We start from the raw sequence: 16,789 nt of genomic DNA, 5'->3' as shown, positions 1-16,789 counted from the left end.
TAATAATAATAATAATAATAATTATTATTATTATTATTATTATTATTATTATTATTGTTAGTAGTAGTAGTATCATAGCACATTTAATTTTGAGAAAGCAAGAAAACATGATTAAGTCAGGGTTAAATTATAGAGTAGGGATTTGTGTGTGTGTGTGTGCATATATATAAAGTATATATATATATATATATATATATATATATATATATATATATATATATATATATATACATATATATATATATATATAAAACACGTAGTAGGCCAACTACATTTACTTCTTTTTCTTTTCTTATGAGATTACTTCTTCCCACATCTCTGCCTCATATTGCCCGACTCTATATTATAGTCTTAAGTGGTAACAGTGTCAGGAATTTGCCCATAAACAAAGGTTCCGCCGAGTTTCCACCCGGTCTTCTATTAGAGGGACACAGTGAAGATGGCAGCCGAGGAGCTGAATGTCAACACACCTCCTGCTGGGAATGACAGTGTGGACGAGGCTAAACTACAAATGTTAAAAGGTAACTATTAAACTGTTTAAACGCAGAAGGGTAGCTGAAATATCCGCTGTTCTACAGGAATAATGAGCAGCTCAGGGTTAGGCTTTAAATGATGTTCATCACATCGTGCTAGCCAGCTAACTCAAGCTGGGAGTTGAGTTCACTAACTAGTTAAATCCCACATTCCCTGCAACATGGCTTCTCAAACCTTATACCTTTACCTTGTACAATCCGCCTTCCCTTTCAGCACAGAGTATTATTATTTTACGAACATAAGCTAATTATTCAAATATTAGGCTTGTTATTTAAATGTGTAGAATACTATTTTGTCTATTTATTTAGATTCATTGAGCTTTCCATTCCTGAACACATTAGGTCCAAGTTGACATTATTTCTAGGCTATTGAGGCTTGGGTTAAATGCATTTAATTAATGAGACCAGTCAAATAGCAACTACAAGAACGCAGTAATAAATATAACAGTTATAATGATGGTGGGTTGTGATTTCCTCCAAACACACACACACGCACACACACACACACACACACACACACACACAAATCCCTGGACTCTGCTTCATGGTCCCCTGGTATTCCTGATAAGTTTGGCACCCAATTTGTGTCCCAAAGTTCAATTTAATGAAAATTAAAGACTGAAGGGATGTCCTTGTAATGACAGAGGACTGAAATTCGTCATCAGTGCAGGAATTCCCAGTCCAAAAAAAAAAAAGGGCAAAAAAAACCTGAGAAAGTGTGGAATGAGAACCTCATCACCAGAGAGAAAACTGTTTAATTAGGCAGCTATAAGCTTCACTTGACTGTGGAATAGTGTAGTGGTAAACACTGCTTCACCCCTTAACTCTCTCTGCTCCAGGGGCATCACATCATGGCTGACCCTGTGCGCTGACCCCAACTGCCTAACAAGCTGGGATATGCACTTAAAAAAAAACTAAGTGCTCTTTTGTATATGTGACCAATAAAGGCTTCTTCATCTTCTTGTGATTATTATTACTTAGTAGAAAATTAAAGAAGCAAACTTGAGACACTGACCGTCTTGGAAAAACGTCTGGCTGAAATACTTTCTTTAAGCATGACACAAGAGGTGGCTCTGATGTAAAACCAACTGATTAAGCTCCTAATCGTATATGCAGACCAAAGCATTATTTTCGGGATTTTTAGCCACTTAGGATTTAGAAGTCTCTGAAATCACTGAGATTTGATGGGAAATGCTCAGAGACTCTTGTCATACTACCATCTTTGTCAATATAAGCTTGCATTGATTTGTAAATTGAATTTTAGAAGTTCTTGGCATTCAGGGATATCATCAGTCATAGTCCCATGCTGTGGTGTTACACTCATCGGCTTTGTTCTTTTCCAGGTGGTGCGTTTCTGACGACAGTGGCCACTGCAGGAATGATCGCTGGTTTCGGCTCGACCCTCGCTTTGGCTAAGAAAAGGAGCCCTGAGTGGTTTAATAAGGTGTGACAGTTTATAGAAATGTAAAATTGCACTTCATACAGTGTATGTATTCAACATGATAGACTGATGATAGCTGAACAAACACAGAAAACATGCAGTTAAAACTGCTGTTAGGACAAAGTAAAGCCCTGTCGTATCTAAATTTTATAGAGTCCACTCCCAAGAGCATAAAGGTGTTTAAGTATTTATTTATGGGTTACAGGAATGACTTGGTAATAGAAGCATTTTCAGTATAAATGCATACACAATAAAATGCAGACTTTTCCAAAATTGTTGGACTATTTTCAGTTAGCTTAACGATTTCCTCTGAATGCAGTTTGACTTTGTGAGGAGAGTGGTGCCAGTGGTACCTGAAAAGAGCGATGCAGAAGTGCTTTAGTGCTTTAGTCTGTCCAGCTGTCTCACCTCCTCATCTGTACACTCTGCTCAAACAGATCAACTTCCATCACACTCGTCATCTCACAGATCTCGAACTCACTAAGCCGAGTCTCTGTTTTAACTCGGAGAAACTGTGTCGTATAGCTGCATTGCATCCTGGAACTTTGAGTCCCAACATTTTTCACCAACGTCTCCACTACTTCTACAAAGGAAATTACTATTAATATGATGTAGAATATGAGCGAGAAAAGAAACGTTCGCTCTTTTGTTTTTAGGAGCTAACACCGAAACCTGATCGCTATCTCTTATGTTTGAGATCATTCAAGTTTTTCTGCCATTGTCTCCGGTGACCTCAGGCAGGAATAACGAAGATACAGCAACAAATTAGCATCAGCACATCTCAGATATTACAATAGAAACACGTAGTGTTTCAGGGTGGAGCTTTCCTTTAATGTACTGCGAGGGTGTGTTAGTTTAACGCTGAGAAACGGCTGTGAGCACTGAGAAAGGTCTAGTAATCAGATGATCACATAATGAAATAAATTGTAGCGTTAAATTAAAAGAAAAAAAGTTATTTGTAATGTATACCTCATGTTTAAGGATATTGTGATCTCTGCCAGTCCATAGTTTAGTAACTGTAGACTGTGTGTTTTATATAAAAATTGTCTTACTAACCACTAATTAACTTCTTAGCTAGCTACTATATATAGGCTACAAAAGCACATTCTCATTTCTGACTCTGTGAGCTGTTTTTTATTCACCCTTATTGACTCTTACTCAGTTAAGCTATTTGTTTTGTTGTGTGTTTGTTTTCCACATGGGACATGATAGGAATTGTGCAAATCCTCCATTAGAGTTGGGAGTTGTATTAGTTTGTAAGCTCACAGTGGAACAGTGCTCCTTTTTGTCGCAATCTTTTCAGACTATTTTTAAGCAGTTTTTCTCAGTAAACACACAACTTCAGCAATGTGTGTTTTTACAAAGTCATAATTAGATTCATTGCATGTGTGAGATCATGGGAACGTGACATGATTTGAGAGCTCTGGAGTTTCTTTAAACTCAATTATCAGACTCAGAAAGGACAGTCTCCTGTTTCTCTCTCAGCGTTGGCACATTGGCCTCACTTAAACCGCAGCTAATTAACTTAATTTTCTTATTACTTTCCTTGCTTATTGTATTATGTAGTCTTATTTTTGAAGGCATCTGAACCTTCTTTTGAAGAATCTAAAAGTTTTTAATTGAAGAATAAATTGCCACAGTAAATATGATTAGGACGAAAGCGGAACAGAAGATCCTTTGATCCTCATCAAGAAATTCAGATTTTATGAATTCTGTGAATACACCCTGACCAGACATACTCTCATATCTCTAGTAAACTAGTGTTACATAGCCTGCATTTGCATATTGGAGCATGATTAATTCTTATATTCAACACAGTAACACTCACCTGTAACATTTTCGATAGTAAACTTGTCATAAAATAAGGAGACACTTTGTACATGCAAACAGATAACACCTTGTCTGAATTTGGCAGTTACCAATATCTCACATATTTTATAATGAATTAAAGCCTTTATGAGATTTTCAAGCAATCTGAAATTTTAAGACCAGTAATCAGGTTATTCTGTGCATGTAAACTGTTAATCTGATATCTTATATTTAATTTTCTTGCATTTGCACAAGTGTGTAAACGTCACCTTATAGAGTAGAGTTGCACTGGAAGCAGTGAAAGCTGGAGAGATGGACAGCAACATTGTCAGATATTTACCTGTAAAAAGAGTCAGTGTGTAAAAGGAATTAAACAATGGAGGGAGGTTTGGAGGTTTGCATTGTTTATATTTGGCTGGTTTATTGGCAGGATGTAAAACAGCTGTAAGAGGGGCTTCACGTATGTATAAAGAACTCAGATTATTGACTCATCTAGGGCCAGTGTTTTCCCATTAAAAGACCTAGCATGCATGAAAACAAATTGACCACATTACTCAAATATTTATTGAAGATTTAATTGTCTAAGGAAGGCACTGAGCGTAAATGACTTAAAGTGTAATATAAGAAACATTAAAGATACAGATGTATAGGTAAGTAAGACAGTAAGTTATCCTAGTCGGATACTGAAAAATTCAGATTTGTAAGCTTTAGTTGAATGCAGCATAAATGCCACCATTGGTTAGAGAATTTTTGAAAAATATTGTCGTCTATTCATATTTTTCATACCCACCATCTTTAGGTGGACTGACTAGTACCTTTAAGTTTCTTTTGCAGATTTATTAATGGTTTTAAGAAACAAAGAAGCATGTATAGTTCTAAATGCTTTTGAATCCAGCATTATGATGCAGAGCAGGTTAAAGACTGTGACCTGCAGCCGTATGTTTGTGTGTTTAGGGTGTAGTGGGCACGGCGGCGGTGCCTGAGAGCGGAGCGTCGTTAGCCCTGCGTGCACTCGGATGGGGTTCGCTGTATGCCTGGTGTGGAGTCGGCCTTCTCACTTTCACAGTGTGGAAAGCTCTGGGTGTTCACAGCGTAAGTGTGTGTGACTTTCAGTTTTCCTCATAAACGCTGAACATTTAATCACAGCTCGATGCTTCTTTTGCAGTTGGTGGAATTTCGACAGAAAATGCAATCCATCTTTCCTGCCATTCCGAAAAATGAAGACGTTCAGCCAAACGCAGTACCTTTCAACTGGGACTCGCTATTTAAGTCCAAATGATCACTGACGTGCCAGTGAAGAGAGCTTTACATGTCTGCTCACTGGATAGACAACCTGAGAAGTGACTGCCAGGTCAGATGAGAATCAAGATTCCTTCCACTTCTTACCCTAAGACTTTTTAGGGACTGTATTCACATCTATGATGTTGAAGAATCAATCTGGAGACTTGTGTCTGTCTGTGTGTGTGCAAACTAAAACTAACAGCAACCGGCTTTTTCAAGAACCAGAATCTCTGGACATCTGATAATGAAGCTCCTGGTTCAAAGGACATTTTGCTTTCCTAAGTAGTACCATTTGGTGGAAGAGCTTTGTGTGTCAAACACAGCCATTTAAATTAGCTTAGGGAGTGTGGAGCAGTTTTGATTAAAAAAAAAAAAAAAAGATTAGTGTGTGGGTGCAATGTGTACAGAGATTAAATTTAAAATTTAAATGTAATGCTGCTGGGTTTATCTCCAGGGAATATCATGTAAAACAGGGATCGTCAACTGGTGGGTTGTGGTCTGGATGCGGAAATGGCAAACTACACTGTAGCCAAAAGTACACGGACACCTGACCGTAACACTCATATGTGCTTTTTGAACATCTTATTGCAGATTTATTCCACTAGATTTTGGAGTGTGGCTGTGGGGGTTTGAGTTCATTCAGCCACAAGAGCATTAGGGAAGTCAGGTGAGGAGCCCTGGTGTGCAGTCAGTGTTCCAGTTCATCCCAAAGGTGTTCAGTGGGGATGAGGTCAGGGCTCTGTGCAGGATACGCCACCAACCTTGGCAAATCATGTCTTCATGGAGCTTGCTTTGTCATGCTGGAACGGGTTTGGGCCTCTTGGCTCCAGTGAAGGGAAACTGTAATGCTACAGCATACAAAGACATTCTATACAATTGTGTGCATTCAACTTTGGGGCAACAGTTTGGGGAAAAAACACATATGGGTGTGATGGTCAAGTTTGCTTGTGTAAAAAAAAAAAATAAATAAAGTGCTAACATGAAGCACCAGTGCAAACCAAAACACAGTTAAATCAATTTTATGTCTTTATAGCCTTGAACATACCACTAATGGTTAGGTAACTGCTGTCACCAGGTAGTCATGTTAGTTGCTTAACCAGACCTTTGTAAACAATGAATTTTAGTAACTGGTCCTTCATAAGTTCTAGTCTCTGGTGTAAGATATTAAAAATGTTTGTATGAAACTAAACCTGAGTGTTATGTTAAATATACATCCAAAAAGTTTTAATAGAAAAAATATAAATTCCAGGACTTTAAACTCAGTTTCAAGTAGGGAGTCGGGTTTTGATGGAAGCCACATTGGAGGGACAAGAAACATCAGCCTTGTAACTGGTCTTAAACAAAAACTTTCCCCAAAATATTTACTGGAAGAATAAATCAGGCTATTTGTGGAAAAGCCCATTTGGCCAGAAGTGAAAAAGGAAGTACTGTTCAGATGTTCCAGAAATGCAGCATGTGACTGCTTCCACAAATGTAATTAACATAAAGTCATTAAAATAAAAAGGTCTGAAACACTGATGTCAGAACAGCCGGGTGGTGAAGCGTAGCTACATCTGAATTTACTGCCAGCATAAATTATTTAGGAATATTGTACTGTTATTCTGTGATTTATCTATGATTAATTTGTTTGGCAAAGTTCTGGACATCCAATGCTCAGTTGTTTTCTCTTTCCAGCACAGCTGATTCAGCTCATTATGTAATTTTTCAAAGCATTCAAGAACTGAGTCAGATGCATGAGTCAACTAATGCACTCAAGCGCCCACAACCTTTTATACTCTGCCAAACTGACATTAAGATACCACGGTGCTATAGTAAACCTGCTTTCTGAGATAAGATGTGTAGAGTTTCAGTATTACTATTAGTTTTGAAAGTTATTGTTTCAAAATGAAAAGACAAAGCACCCAAAAACAACCTTCACAGTGCTCAACCAGATTTCATGTACATTTACTTTAACATGTGGAACATGTAGTATAAAGACTTTATACTAATAAACAATGTTCATCAAATCATATGGCATGAAAAAAGTTCACAGAGTTGTACATTTTCATTGGAATTGTTGCTCAAGTCACTTTTGGGTAACTTCAAATTTTGCTGGATTACAGTTACACCGACTGACAATTTGATGAGCCTGTGTCTTTTATTTTTTAAGCCAGACATCCAAGGCCTTTCGAGGGACCTGTTCCTATCCATTTTACAGAATTGTGTGTAGTACAGTCCATGCAGGAACGTCCTACACAACAGCAGACTACCCTCGACAGAAGATGGCGATGAAAATTTCATTTTCAAACTGTTGTTAATAATTAGCATCAACTACCATCACTTTATATAATACCACATCTCTTGGAGAAATAAAAAGTGAAAAGGGCCTGTTTAATATACAGCTCATATATACACAAATCAGCCCATAAGTTGAATGAAGAGAAGTGGTAACTGAAGCGCTTTAGAGTTCCGTTTTCTGACTGTTGATCCTGCTGTCTAATGGTCATACTGGTGGAAGCGAGTAAGTTAAAAAACCAGCTCTCACTTTACCCTCATATATACTGGTGTGGTTACGCAGTGCAATACTGGTTATCAGATTTGAATATTGCCTGTGGTAAAGAGTCATTCACATTTGGTAATCTCCCCTCCAACAAGCCATCTACACCCTATTGCACAATGCTTTTTAGAGCTGGATACATGTATATCTTGAGTAAATCAGTGTTTTTTTTTTTTTCTTTAACACATTGCAAGAGAAGTTCTATCTACAACACATCTCACAATTTAAATAAATGTGCATCCCCAAATAAACAAAGTCCCACCAGAAACAGCCACAAACAATGAAAAAAAAAAAAAAAATCTTAAGAGCAAAAAATTTTGAAAACTAAAACAGTATCTATCAGATGCCAACTTTGGTTAAAACGGAACTGAAAAAAGGAACACAAAAAAAAAGCATAAAAAAGAATAGAAAACAACACCATGAAATATTAAATATTTGTATTAAAATCATTTAAAAATCCAAAATGAAAAAAAGTGGGGTAGAGGAGCTATATATATTCTCTATATAACTGTTTGTAAGTAAAAACATTTTTTGTCTTTTTTTTTTTTTTATTTAAATAAAAATATAACACCAACGATCTCGATCTGTGTGGCTTGTCCCACTGATTTTCAGCACTGCCAGGCTACTGCTTGTGTCACGAGCGTCCCAGCTTAAACAGCACCTCGCACAAAATGGCTGCCACGCTAGAGTTCAGCACGGATGACAACGTGATGTCCAGCAGGCGGCTCTCGTACAACACAAACTCGGGCCGGTTCTCCTCAACCTGAGCAATCGCCATTAAAGCTTTAGCAGCCCGGCACATCATGTTGATGCTGGGTGGCTCTGGGTGGGTTGGATGTCCTGCATGTAGTAGGCTATGAGGGCTCTGCTGATACTGTGCCATGGCAAGACTGTCCTCTAAAAAGCCTATCAGGGTCCCAATGCTGCCCTTCTGAAGTGCAATGGCCCGCGCTGCCGTGGGATCACCCTGCGCCAGGTTGGCGAGGACGGCCACAGCCATCTCCCGGCACACCTGGCTTTTACGTTCACCCACGTGACGCACTAACGTTGCAAAGAGGCGTTCCTGGCGGCTGAATGGTGGTGTTGCTAATAGCAGGTCCACATTACAGTCCTGGATGCTCAGTTTGCACAAGCACTCCAGCACCAGCCTCTGTGGTGTCAGAGAAGAGAAGCCGCTCGCCGTGCAAAAAGGATCCTGGGCCTCGGCTGATGGACAAACCATCCAGTGCAAAAGCCCATCCAGAATGGGTAAGCAGATGCTCTCGGGGTAGACTGACAGATCAAGCTGCCCTGAAATGTTGGCCAAGGTCACCAAGGTGTTCTCATGCAAGGCACCAAGGCAGTCCCACCACCACTCATCCTTGCTACAAGCCAGACTTCGCTCCTCTTCACGTTGGTAGGTTGGGGGTGTCCTCTTCCTCTTTGGGTGCTCATGGTGCAAGAGCACCAGCTTACCCAATATAAGTACCAGACCTGGATGCCGTGCCATGTCAGCATCATTACCTGGCACAAAGGAGAGCCCACGGACTATGTTGGAGATGCATATGCAGCGTTTCGCCAGCTCATCCTGCCAGTTCTCGGCTGTGGAAAGTGGTGCCTCATCCCAGCAACGTGGTTCATCTTCCAGCAGGGTGATACTGCGGTGGTTCTCTTGGCTCTGTGAGGTGGACTCTTGGGCCCCACTCTCGGGTAGAGATCCTGTACCATCTGCAGTGGCTGTCAGACTATTATCTGTGACACCTTGGTCTTGCTTATGAGATGATTCCTCTTGAGTGGGATCCTCAGTGTCTTGTTCTTTAACCTCCTCTAGGTCCATTGTCATTACTGGTTTAGTTCCTGTCTCATCAAATCTTCTATCAAAGTGGGTCTGGATGTGGGCAGTGGAGTCTCCTCCGCCAGCCTTCCAGTGCAGTAGGCCACTGATGAACTCTCCAGCCAAGCCCAGCTGTTCTGATCGGTCTTCCACCAGGTCTGTGATTGCCTCCCTCTCCTCCACCTTCACTGGCAATCTGTCATACTTGCTAGCTTGCTTGGGCCTGGGTTCTGTGGAAGGAGAATCTTCTTTACCCGCTTCGTTTTGTCTATCCTTCTCCTGCTCAACTGTCTCTGCTGGCTTCTTCTCCAGGGGGTCTGCTCCAGAGGTGCTGCTGGGGACACACCTTTGAGACTCTGCTTCAGGCTTCTTGTCTGCCTGCTCAGTATTTGAATGACTATCATGCTCCTGATGCTCCAATTCCTCTTTTTCTGCTGGCTCTGGGAGGGGGCCGAGAAGTGTCTTCTGGCCCTCAGTACCCACTTCATATTCCTCAAGGATTCCAAAGATCTCAATCAAACATCTTCTGAAATATTCAACTATAAGTTCCAAGAAACCTGGCAACTAGAGAAAAAAAGGACAAAAGTATGCCACATGTTGACCAGTTATTTACCTTATGAAGTAACTATGAAAGTGCTACTTTGCCAACTTACCTGTGACAAGGTAAAAGAAGACACTGTGTTATCATCATATAGCAAAATGTTTATTGTGTCCAAAGCCCAAGTGCTCTCGGCTAGCAAACCAGACTTCAGAGACATCATCACACGCCAGGCCTCTGGTGTCCCTGCAAGGGAGCGACAGTTCTGAGCCGACTTCTTCACTCCACAACATACTTTACAAGGCAGCAGAAATAAAAACAATTTTTATGGAATTTGTCTACAGTTCAGGAGGTGTGATCCCAGCTAATGATTAGGATAGGTTCCTGAAGATGATAGTTTATCCCTAGGTCCTCCAGGTAAGTTGCAATTGGGGTTATTGTGGACCAAGTATAAATGTAAAATTTGACCCCACCCCCCTTTGTTTCATTACAAGCAAACCACAAAAAAAATTTGTAGAATTTGAAAGATTACAAAATTTATCCCTTTGCAATGTAGAAGCCAAGTGATGAATCTGCTGAAAGAAACAGATAGCCATTTAAATTTAAGACCCTGCAGGACTCTTACCAATGTCTTTAGAAGTTAACCTTCGGCGAGGCTTTAGCTGAGGCTGTGTAGCCTCAACGGAATCCAGTGGAAAGCTGATCTCTCGGTGTATGGGTGGGAGGCCTTGACTGGGGACACCACCACTCTGAGAGCCTGGCATAGACCCGGGAACCCCTGGTTTTGGCATCTTCATTGATGGCATCAAATGAGCTTTATTGGGGGACATAGAACCTCCCATGGGTCTGGGGAATGGGGCTGGACTCGGAGCACGGGCGATGTGGTTTGGTATGGCTGGAGGGGACTGGTAAGAGGACGGAGGCTGTCGGTTTGTCATGGGTGGCATGGAGCTAGCAGAAGACTGGGGAGGATAAGGCGACTGACGTTGGCCCGGGTGACTCGGCCACTGACTGTCCTGATTTGCCCTGCCCTCTGGGTCATCTGCACGGCTCATGGATGGGTATGGAGGCCCGTGGCCCTGTCTGCTAGGGTAAGGGTAGCCCATATCAGTCCTAGGGTGCCACATGTTACCTTGAGGCCCCCCACTGGGAGTGGAGGACGGTCCTCCACCCATAATGCCATGCTGAGGTGGTCCCTGTCCCCCATGCTGCATGCGTTCACGGTTATATGGGTATGGGAACTGGCCCTGCATAGGTCTGCGCTCTGGGTATCCACTGTACTGGCCATACATATCCGGCTGCTGGCCACTGAACTGCATGCCATAGGAATCACCCTCATGTCGCTTTGCTGGAGGGCCATACATCCCTTCCCCAGGTCTCTTATAGCCCTAAAGAGGAACATAAAACTTTGTGAGGACATGTTTCCCAGAACAGCAACACTGAATAAAACTTGCCTTGTCTGGGCATCAAGATTTCAGTCAAGTTATAAACTAGTACAAAGGAGTAAAAAATTTATTTTACCTGCTTAATAGTACACTAGCTTTCTGCTTGTTTATATTCTGTTATTTGTTCTCTTATTTTGTTGATTATCTCAAATGTTCTAGAAAAATATCAAACCTTACACTCTGCCTCACGTCTGCTCCTTATGAAACGCACATGCTGAACGAGCATTACCACAGCAGCCAGCAATTAGGTGTTATTATTTACATTACGCTAATGCCATGAACTAATTTTACTTGAAGCTAAATGCAACTTAGTAAAAGTAGTAACGTAGTACAGAATCTCTCATAACATAAGTAAATAATTCAAAATGAAATTGTCTGACTATGAATGCTGCAGCTGCAGACTGACCTGTGGCTGTGGGTACATTCCATGTGCACTGTATGGCATGCCTTGAGGATACTGCTGTCCATAGCCATCATGGCCATGCCTAAATAAAGAAGACGCATCATCAGCCACTGAGTTGGGAGATACAATTTGTACTTATTCACCCTCATAAGACCTAGTAATCCTTACCTCTGATGTGACGGGTATCTATTGCCTGGGTACATGTTTGGATCGCTGTTGGAAGGCATCATGTTGTTCTGATTTCCAGGGGGCACCATTCCACCATCTGGGCCCATGGCATGGTCAGGCCTGATGAAGACACAAGGCAAAAGACATGAAGCTGGACTCGGAAGTGAGTCAAGTTGTCCAGTAGCTTACTATGAAATACTACTGACCTTCTGTCAAAGCCTTGGCTGTAAGGGTACTGGGGTCTCATGCCCATGCCCTGGGGTCCTCGTGGGTACATGTCCTGCATGCCACTGCTGGGCATTGGCCCTGGCATGAAAGAGTCGTTGCCACCTACAAATATATATACACACTTTTAGTGTTCAGGACTGAAATACTCATAGTCCTTTTCCACAGACAGTGTGCCAGTGCTGGCTCTAGAGACCACACCACAAAATCAGAATCGGTCAGTAAAATCAGTTCGATCCTGAACCAAAAACTGGTGGTCTGGAATAGGGAACCAACCGTTAGAATAAACGACTCAAGTAAGTTCATAATGGACATTACAATAAGATGATACTGTTTTCAAAATGTACTGTTAAATAAATGAACTAACTAAAAAAGAGCAGCATTGCTAATGCTAACTGGAAGGTTGCTGTTATGATTACTTTGATGAGCTACATAGTCAAAAATACTCAAACTGGGAAAAAACAAATCTGTTGTCTTGTGAGTAATCATTATCTATAATGATATATTTTAGCTGTGTTCAGATGCAGAAGGATTGTCTGAAGTATTGGTTTGTAAACTATCTTCTTAAACAAGATCACAAATTTAAAATAAAGATCTGAAGAGGAAACCTCCACTTTGCAGGCATCTGCAACAAATGGACAGAATACTGTCGATGCTAATGCTAAAAAATTCAATTCTTTTTGCAATGCGTACCTGTTCTCATGTGCATTAATTATTTAATTATTATCTGTGGTGATAAGACATTACAGATGCTAAAGGATTTGATCTTGGATGGTAAAGTTTGTTGATTACATAACAGTCTGTCTTTTAAGCCAGTGGAAACATGGGCTGTTTCTCATGAACATTCAGGAGATCACTAAAAACAGCCCCAGCAGGAATTAGTAAAAAATAACATTTGATAAATGACACCATTAGATATGCCACAAAGCAGACACTAGGGGGCAGCGCTGTCAAATAAATAACCTTAATCACAACTACAGCTGGAGAAGGGACACTACTATAACATATCCAGCAGCACAACATGGCAAGAAAAAGGCGATGAGAACAGGATGCCTGAAGACAGGAATAAAAAGTTCACCTTTATTACAGTTTTAAGCTACACTGACTCACCTTTCCTTTGACCTCCATAGGGCTCCTTGTTGGCATCATACTGCATTCGTGCATCCATGCCCCCTCCTCCCTGCTGGTACATCATACCAGGTGGGACGTTGGCTCGCTTTTGGAAAGCTAGATCGCTGTTATCAGAAAACGGATCCTGCACACTGACACCACTGTTTCTGCAGATTAAGGTCAAACAAACCGGGATCAATACACAAATAAAAAATGCACACTGTACACAAGACATGGTGATAAGCCAGAGTTCCTTTCTCTGTAATGCAAGCAGTGTGTTATCTGACAGGGTTTCAAATTTTGTGGATAGTGGTATCACTGGTGTGCAAGCCGTACCATGGTTTCTAGGGTAAACTGTGAAAATTGGACATTTTGGATCCTGCTGAGAAGAAAACTGTTCAAACTGTGCAGATGAATGATAATTTTACAATATTCCCAGCAGGCCAAGCTATCGATGTGATGACTGAGGATGTCACTGGAGACCATTTCACAGGACGGATATTTTGTTTCCAAATAAGAAAAAGCTTTGGGAATTCAAAAAGAATGGCAGTAGAACTATAGCTGGGACCAAAAAACAAAACAAAACAAAAAACTTCAGTGAAGATCAAGTAAGGAAGTCAATTCGAGACTGAAAAACTCAACATAGTTTGTGTGATGATTTCTGCATGCTGTTTATACACTATATGGCCAAAAGTTTGTGGACACCTGACTGTCACACCCATATGTGGTTCTTCCGCAAACTGCTGCCACAAAGTTGGAAGCACAGAATTTTCTAGCATGTCTTTGTGTTTCCCTTCACGGGAACTAAGGGGCCCTGTTCCAGCATAACACTGCCTCGGTGCACAAAGCGAGCTCCATGAAGACATGGTTTGCCAAAGTTGGAGTAGAAGAACCCAAGTGGCCTGCACAAAGCCCTGACCTCAACCCCAATGAAAAGAAGCCATGCTCCAAATCTAGTGGAAAGCCTTCCTAAAAGAGTGGAAGTTATTATAACAGTAAAGAGGAGACTAAATATGCAATGGGATGTTCAACAAGCACATATATAGTGTGTTAATATTAAACTGACACAAATAAGCTTCTCTTACTCATTAGCTACGTCTTAGCTCAGAAATTACAGCTAGAGAAGTGATCAATTTCTGCACTTTATTATTGGCTGAACTTTTGTTCTAAGATCAAAGTTATAACTTTTAAAAAAAAAAAATCTGACTCACATAAGGCTATATATAACACACACGAGCATATCGCTCTCACATGCAATTCAGAGTAAGCGACAGGAAGCCACCTTTTACAAATCAGAATTAACGTACCAGAAAAGAGAAGATACATCAACAAAATAATGTTTATACTGATCAAACCATGGTCTTTCTAATGTACTATTACAGAGAAACCTTGTTTCAGAGCAGGTTATGATGTGCTTATTTAGTTATTTCTATCTTATACCTGTCCTTGTTAGCAGTTATCATGCCTTTGTTCATCCTCAGCTTTCACTATATCTAGTTGTAGTGAAGAATGGTAAGAAAATGAAACCCACAACACTGTGGACCTGGAGATTCAGGATCCTTTGCTGAATAATGGCATGCAGAATAATGCCCTGTATTTTACCTACCTGCCACTTTGCTGAGGGGGCATGTGGCTGTGTGGAGTTGAGGCGGGAGTCGGGGGCTTTAAATCCCCGGGCATCTCTGTCATGGAGCTGCTGCCTGTAGACTGAGGAGTCTGAGGGCCCTGGAGAGAGCCGGAGTTCGCTACAGAATGGAGGAGAAAAAAAAAGATGAAATGCAAATGAGAGGAATACAGTGAAGATCTGGAAACACCTAAACCACTTATTCCACCTGTGTGAGGAGTGTTTCTTCTAATAATTTATTTAATACAGTATATCCTCATTGTTTAAGGGGTGCCAGGGTTAGATCCTGAGCTCTGTTAGGAGTTTAGCATGTTCTCCCCGTGTCCATGTGGGTTTTCTCCGGGTTCTCCAGGTTTCCACCTACCACCCAAAAAAAAAGGCAGTAGGTGGACTGGCTAGGCTAAATTGCCTCTAGGTGTGAATGTGTGTACATGGACTGGCATCCCATCCTGGGTATATTCCAGCCTCAGTGTTCCCAGGATAGGCTCCAGATCCACCGCAACCCAGACCAGGATAAAGCGCTACTGAAGATGAATGAATAAATGAATCATTTCTTTACTGCCAGTTAAGACAAAGTACTTCACTTAAAGTTCTTCAAAGTTCTTCATTTTTAAAGATTTTTATACGTGCACCTGCCTGTTGTAATGAACAAATTATTAATATTAAAAAACACCTTACAAAATACTCGAGAATCACATGATGCTAGCATTTCATTTCTCTAATATAATAAAATGTGGATACAGCAGGCAAAGGATCTGGTATAAGCAGACATCATAATTTCCACCAAAAAAAAAAAAAGGATAAGTGGAGGGACTAATTGGCAGAGCTCGAGGGGAAAAAAAAAAACAGTGCAGCATTACAACGTAGTGAAAGTGTGTCAGCTCTGAAAGTAAACAATGCAGACGGGTTACGGGAGGACAGGCCTGGCACACACTCATTCATGAGCATGAACTGGAGTGACCTTGATGCCATATTCAGTCAGAGTGAGGGAAGGAGGGGGAAAAAAAAGAAGAGAGGAAAAAAAAAAATGCTGGCTCACTGGTCGGCTGTGTAGGGGGTCAGACGGAGGTCATTTTTGTTTATATCTCACACTCCTCCCCCTATTAATCTTCCCTGGGGATTCCCCCCTCCTGCTGTTTGACAGCTCTCGCTCGACACACTTTCTCTCCCTCTCTGTGTACTAGTGCGGGGAGGGAGCGAGGGAAATCCTTCAGCTGGTTGCTTGACAGCTCTCCCTCCCCAACCCCCCCACAACCCCCACCCCCCCTGCCCCACACACACCCCTCCTTTCTCTTTCCCTCTCTCAGCGTGACTAAATCACCTGTCAGATATTTTTAGCTCTTGCACAGCCAGCTCAAATTGATTTGAGGGCAGATGGAGGAAGGATGCCGGCGACGAGCCCCAGCCTTAGAGGACCATCTATCAGCCTAAAGGGCAGACTGAACATTATGCACGCTATAACACACTTTAAAATGCTGCGCATCGCTCAATCAAAAACTAATCCTAGACATCTAATTATCCAATAATAGCCAGAGCAGGGGGCGGAGCAATGGTCACCTTGTCATCACAACAAACACGGCAGAGTAGGTACAACCCTCTTCCATATGTAAAGAGCATGAGTTCCCTTTCGAGTCTGGTTCCTCTCAGGGTTTCTTCCTCATGTCGTCTCAGGGAGTTTTACTTTGCCACTGTCATCAGTGGTGACTTCTGAAGAATCAATTCAATTAATTTTTTTTGTATAGTGCTTTTAACAATAAACAGTTATAAAGCAGCATTACAGAAATCAGGATGTAGCTTTAGATCCTTCATGAACACAGAGAGGGAGAAGTAAACGCAAACAGTATAAAAGGACGTTCAGTATAT

General features: G+C 41.2%; 2 protein-coding genes across 5 annotated transcripts in view; one reads left to right on the top strand and one right to left on the bottom strand.

The window, feature by feature from the left end:
- The first annotated feature begins 379 nt into the window (after positions 1–379).
- Positions 380–7,073, top strand: tmem242 (transmembrane protein 242). Its single transcript, XM_026923485.3, has 4 exons — positions 380–521; positions 1,877–1,977; positions 4,738–4,875; positions 4,949–7,073. Exons 1-4 carry the CDS (start codon positions 440–442, stop codon positions 5,060–5,062), a joined length of 435 nt encoding a protein of 144 aa, XP_026779286.1. The 5' UTR covers positions 380–439; the 3' UTR covers positions 5,063–7,073.
- arid1b (AT rich interactive domain 1B (SWI1-like)) overlaps positions 6,993–16,789 on the bottom strand; it is a 63,188-nt gene continuing 53,391 nt past the window's right edge. For 2 of the 4 annotated variants that reach the window (XM_053242218.1, XM_053242220.1), the window contains exons 14-21: positions 14,909–15,047; positions 13,303–13,469; positions 12,174–12,297; positions 11,968–12,087; positions 11,803–11,881; positions 10,577–11,339; positions 10,067–10,197; positions 6,993–9,977 (exon numbers count right to left, since the gene is read on the bottom strand). In XM_053242218.1, the coding sequence (XP_053098193.1) occupies positions 8,235–9,977; positions 10,067–10,197; positions 10,577–11,339; positions 11,803–11,881; positions 11,968–12,087; positions 12,174–12,297; positions 13,303–13,469; positions 14,909–15,047 (3,266 nt within the window). In that variant the 3' untranslated portion in view covers positions 6,993–8,234. The remainder of the gene's footprint in view (positions 9,978–10,066; positions 10,198–10,576; positions 11,340–11,802; positions 11,882–11,967; positions 12,088–12,173; positions 12,298–13,302; positions 13,470–14,908; positions 15,048–16,789) is intronic. The other 2 variants (XM_026923760.3, XM_034313900.2) reach the window with 1 other exon arrangement.

This window comes from Pangasianodon hypophthalmus, chromosome 19, assembly GCF_027358585.1.
Source record: "Pangasianodon hypophthalmus isolate fPanHyp1 chromosome 19, fPanHyp1.pri, whole genome shotgun sequence".
NCBI classification, from domain to species: domain Eukaryota; kingdom Metazoa; phylum Chordata; class Actinopteri; order Siluriformes; family Pangasiidae; genus Pangasianodon; species Pangasianodon hypophthalmus.
The sequence above is the reverse complement of the archived record's forward strand: the minus strand, read 5'-3'. Positions and strand labels throughout refer to the sequence as shown.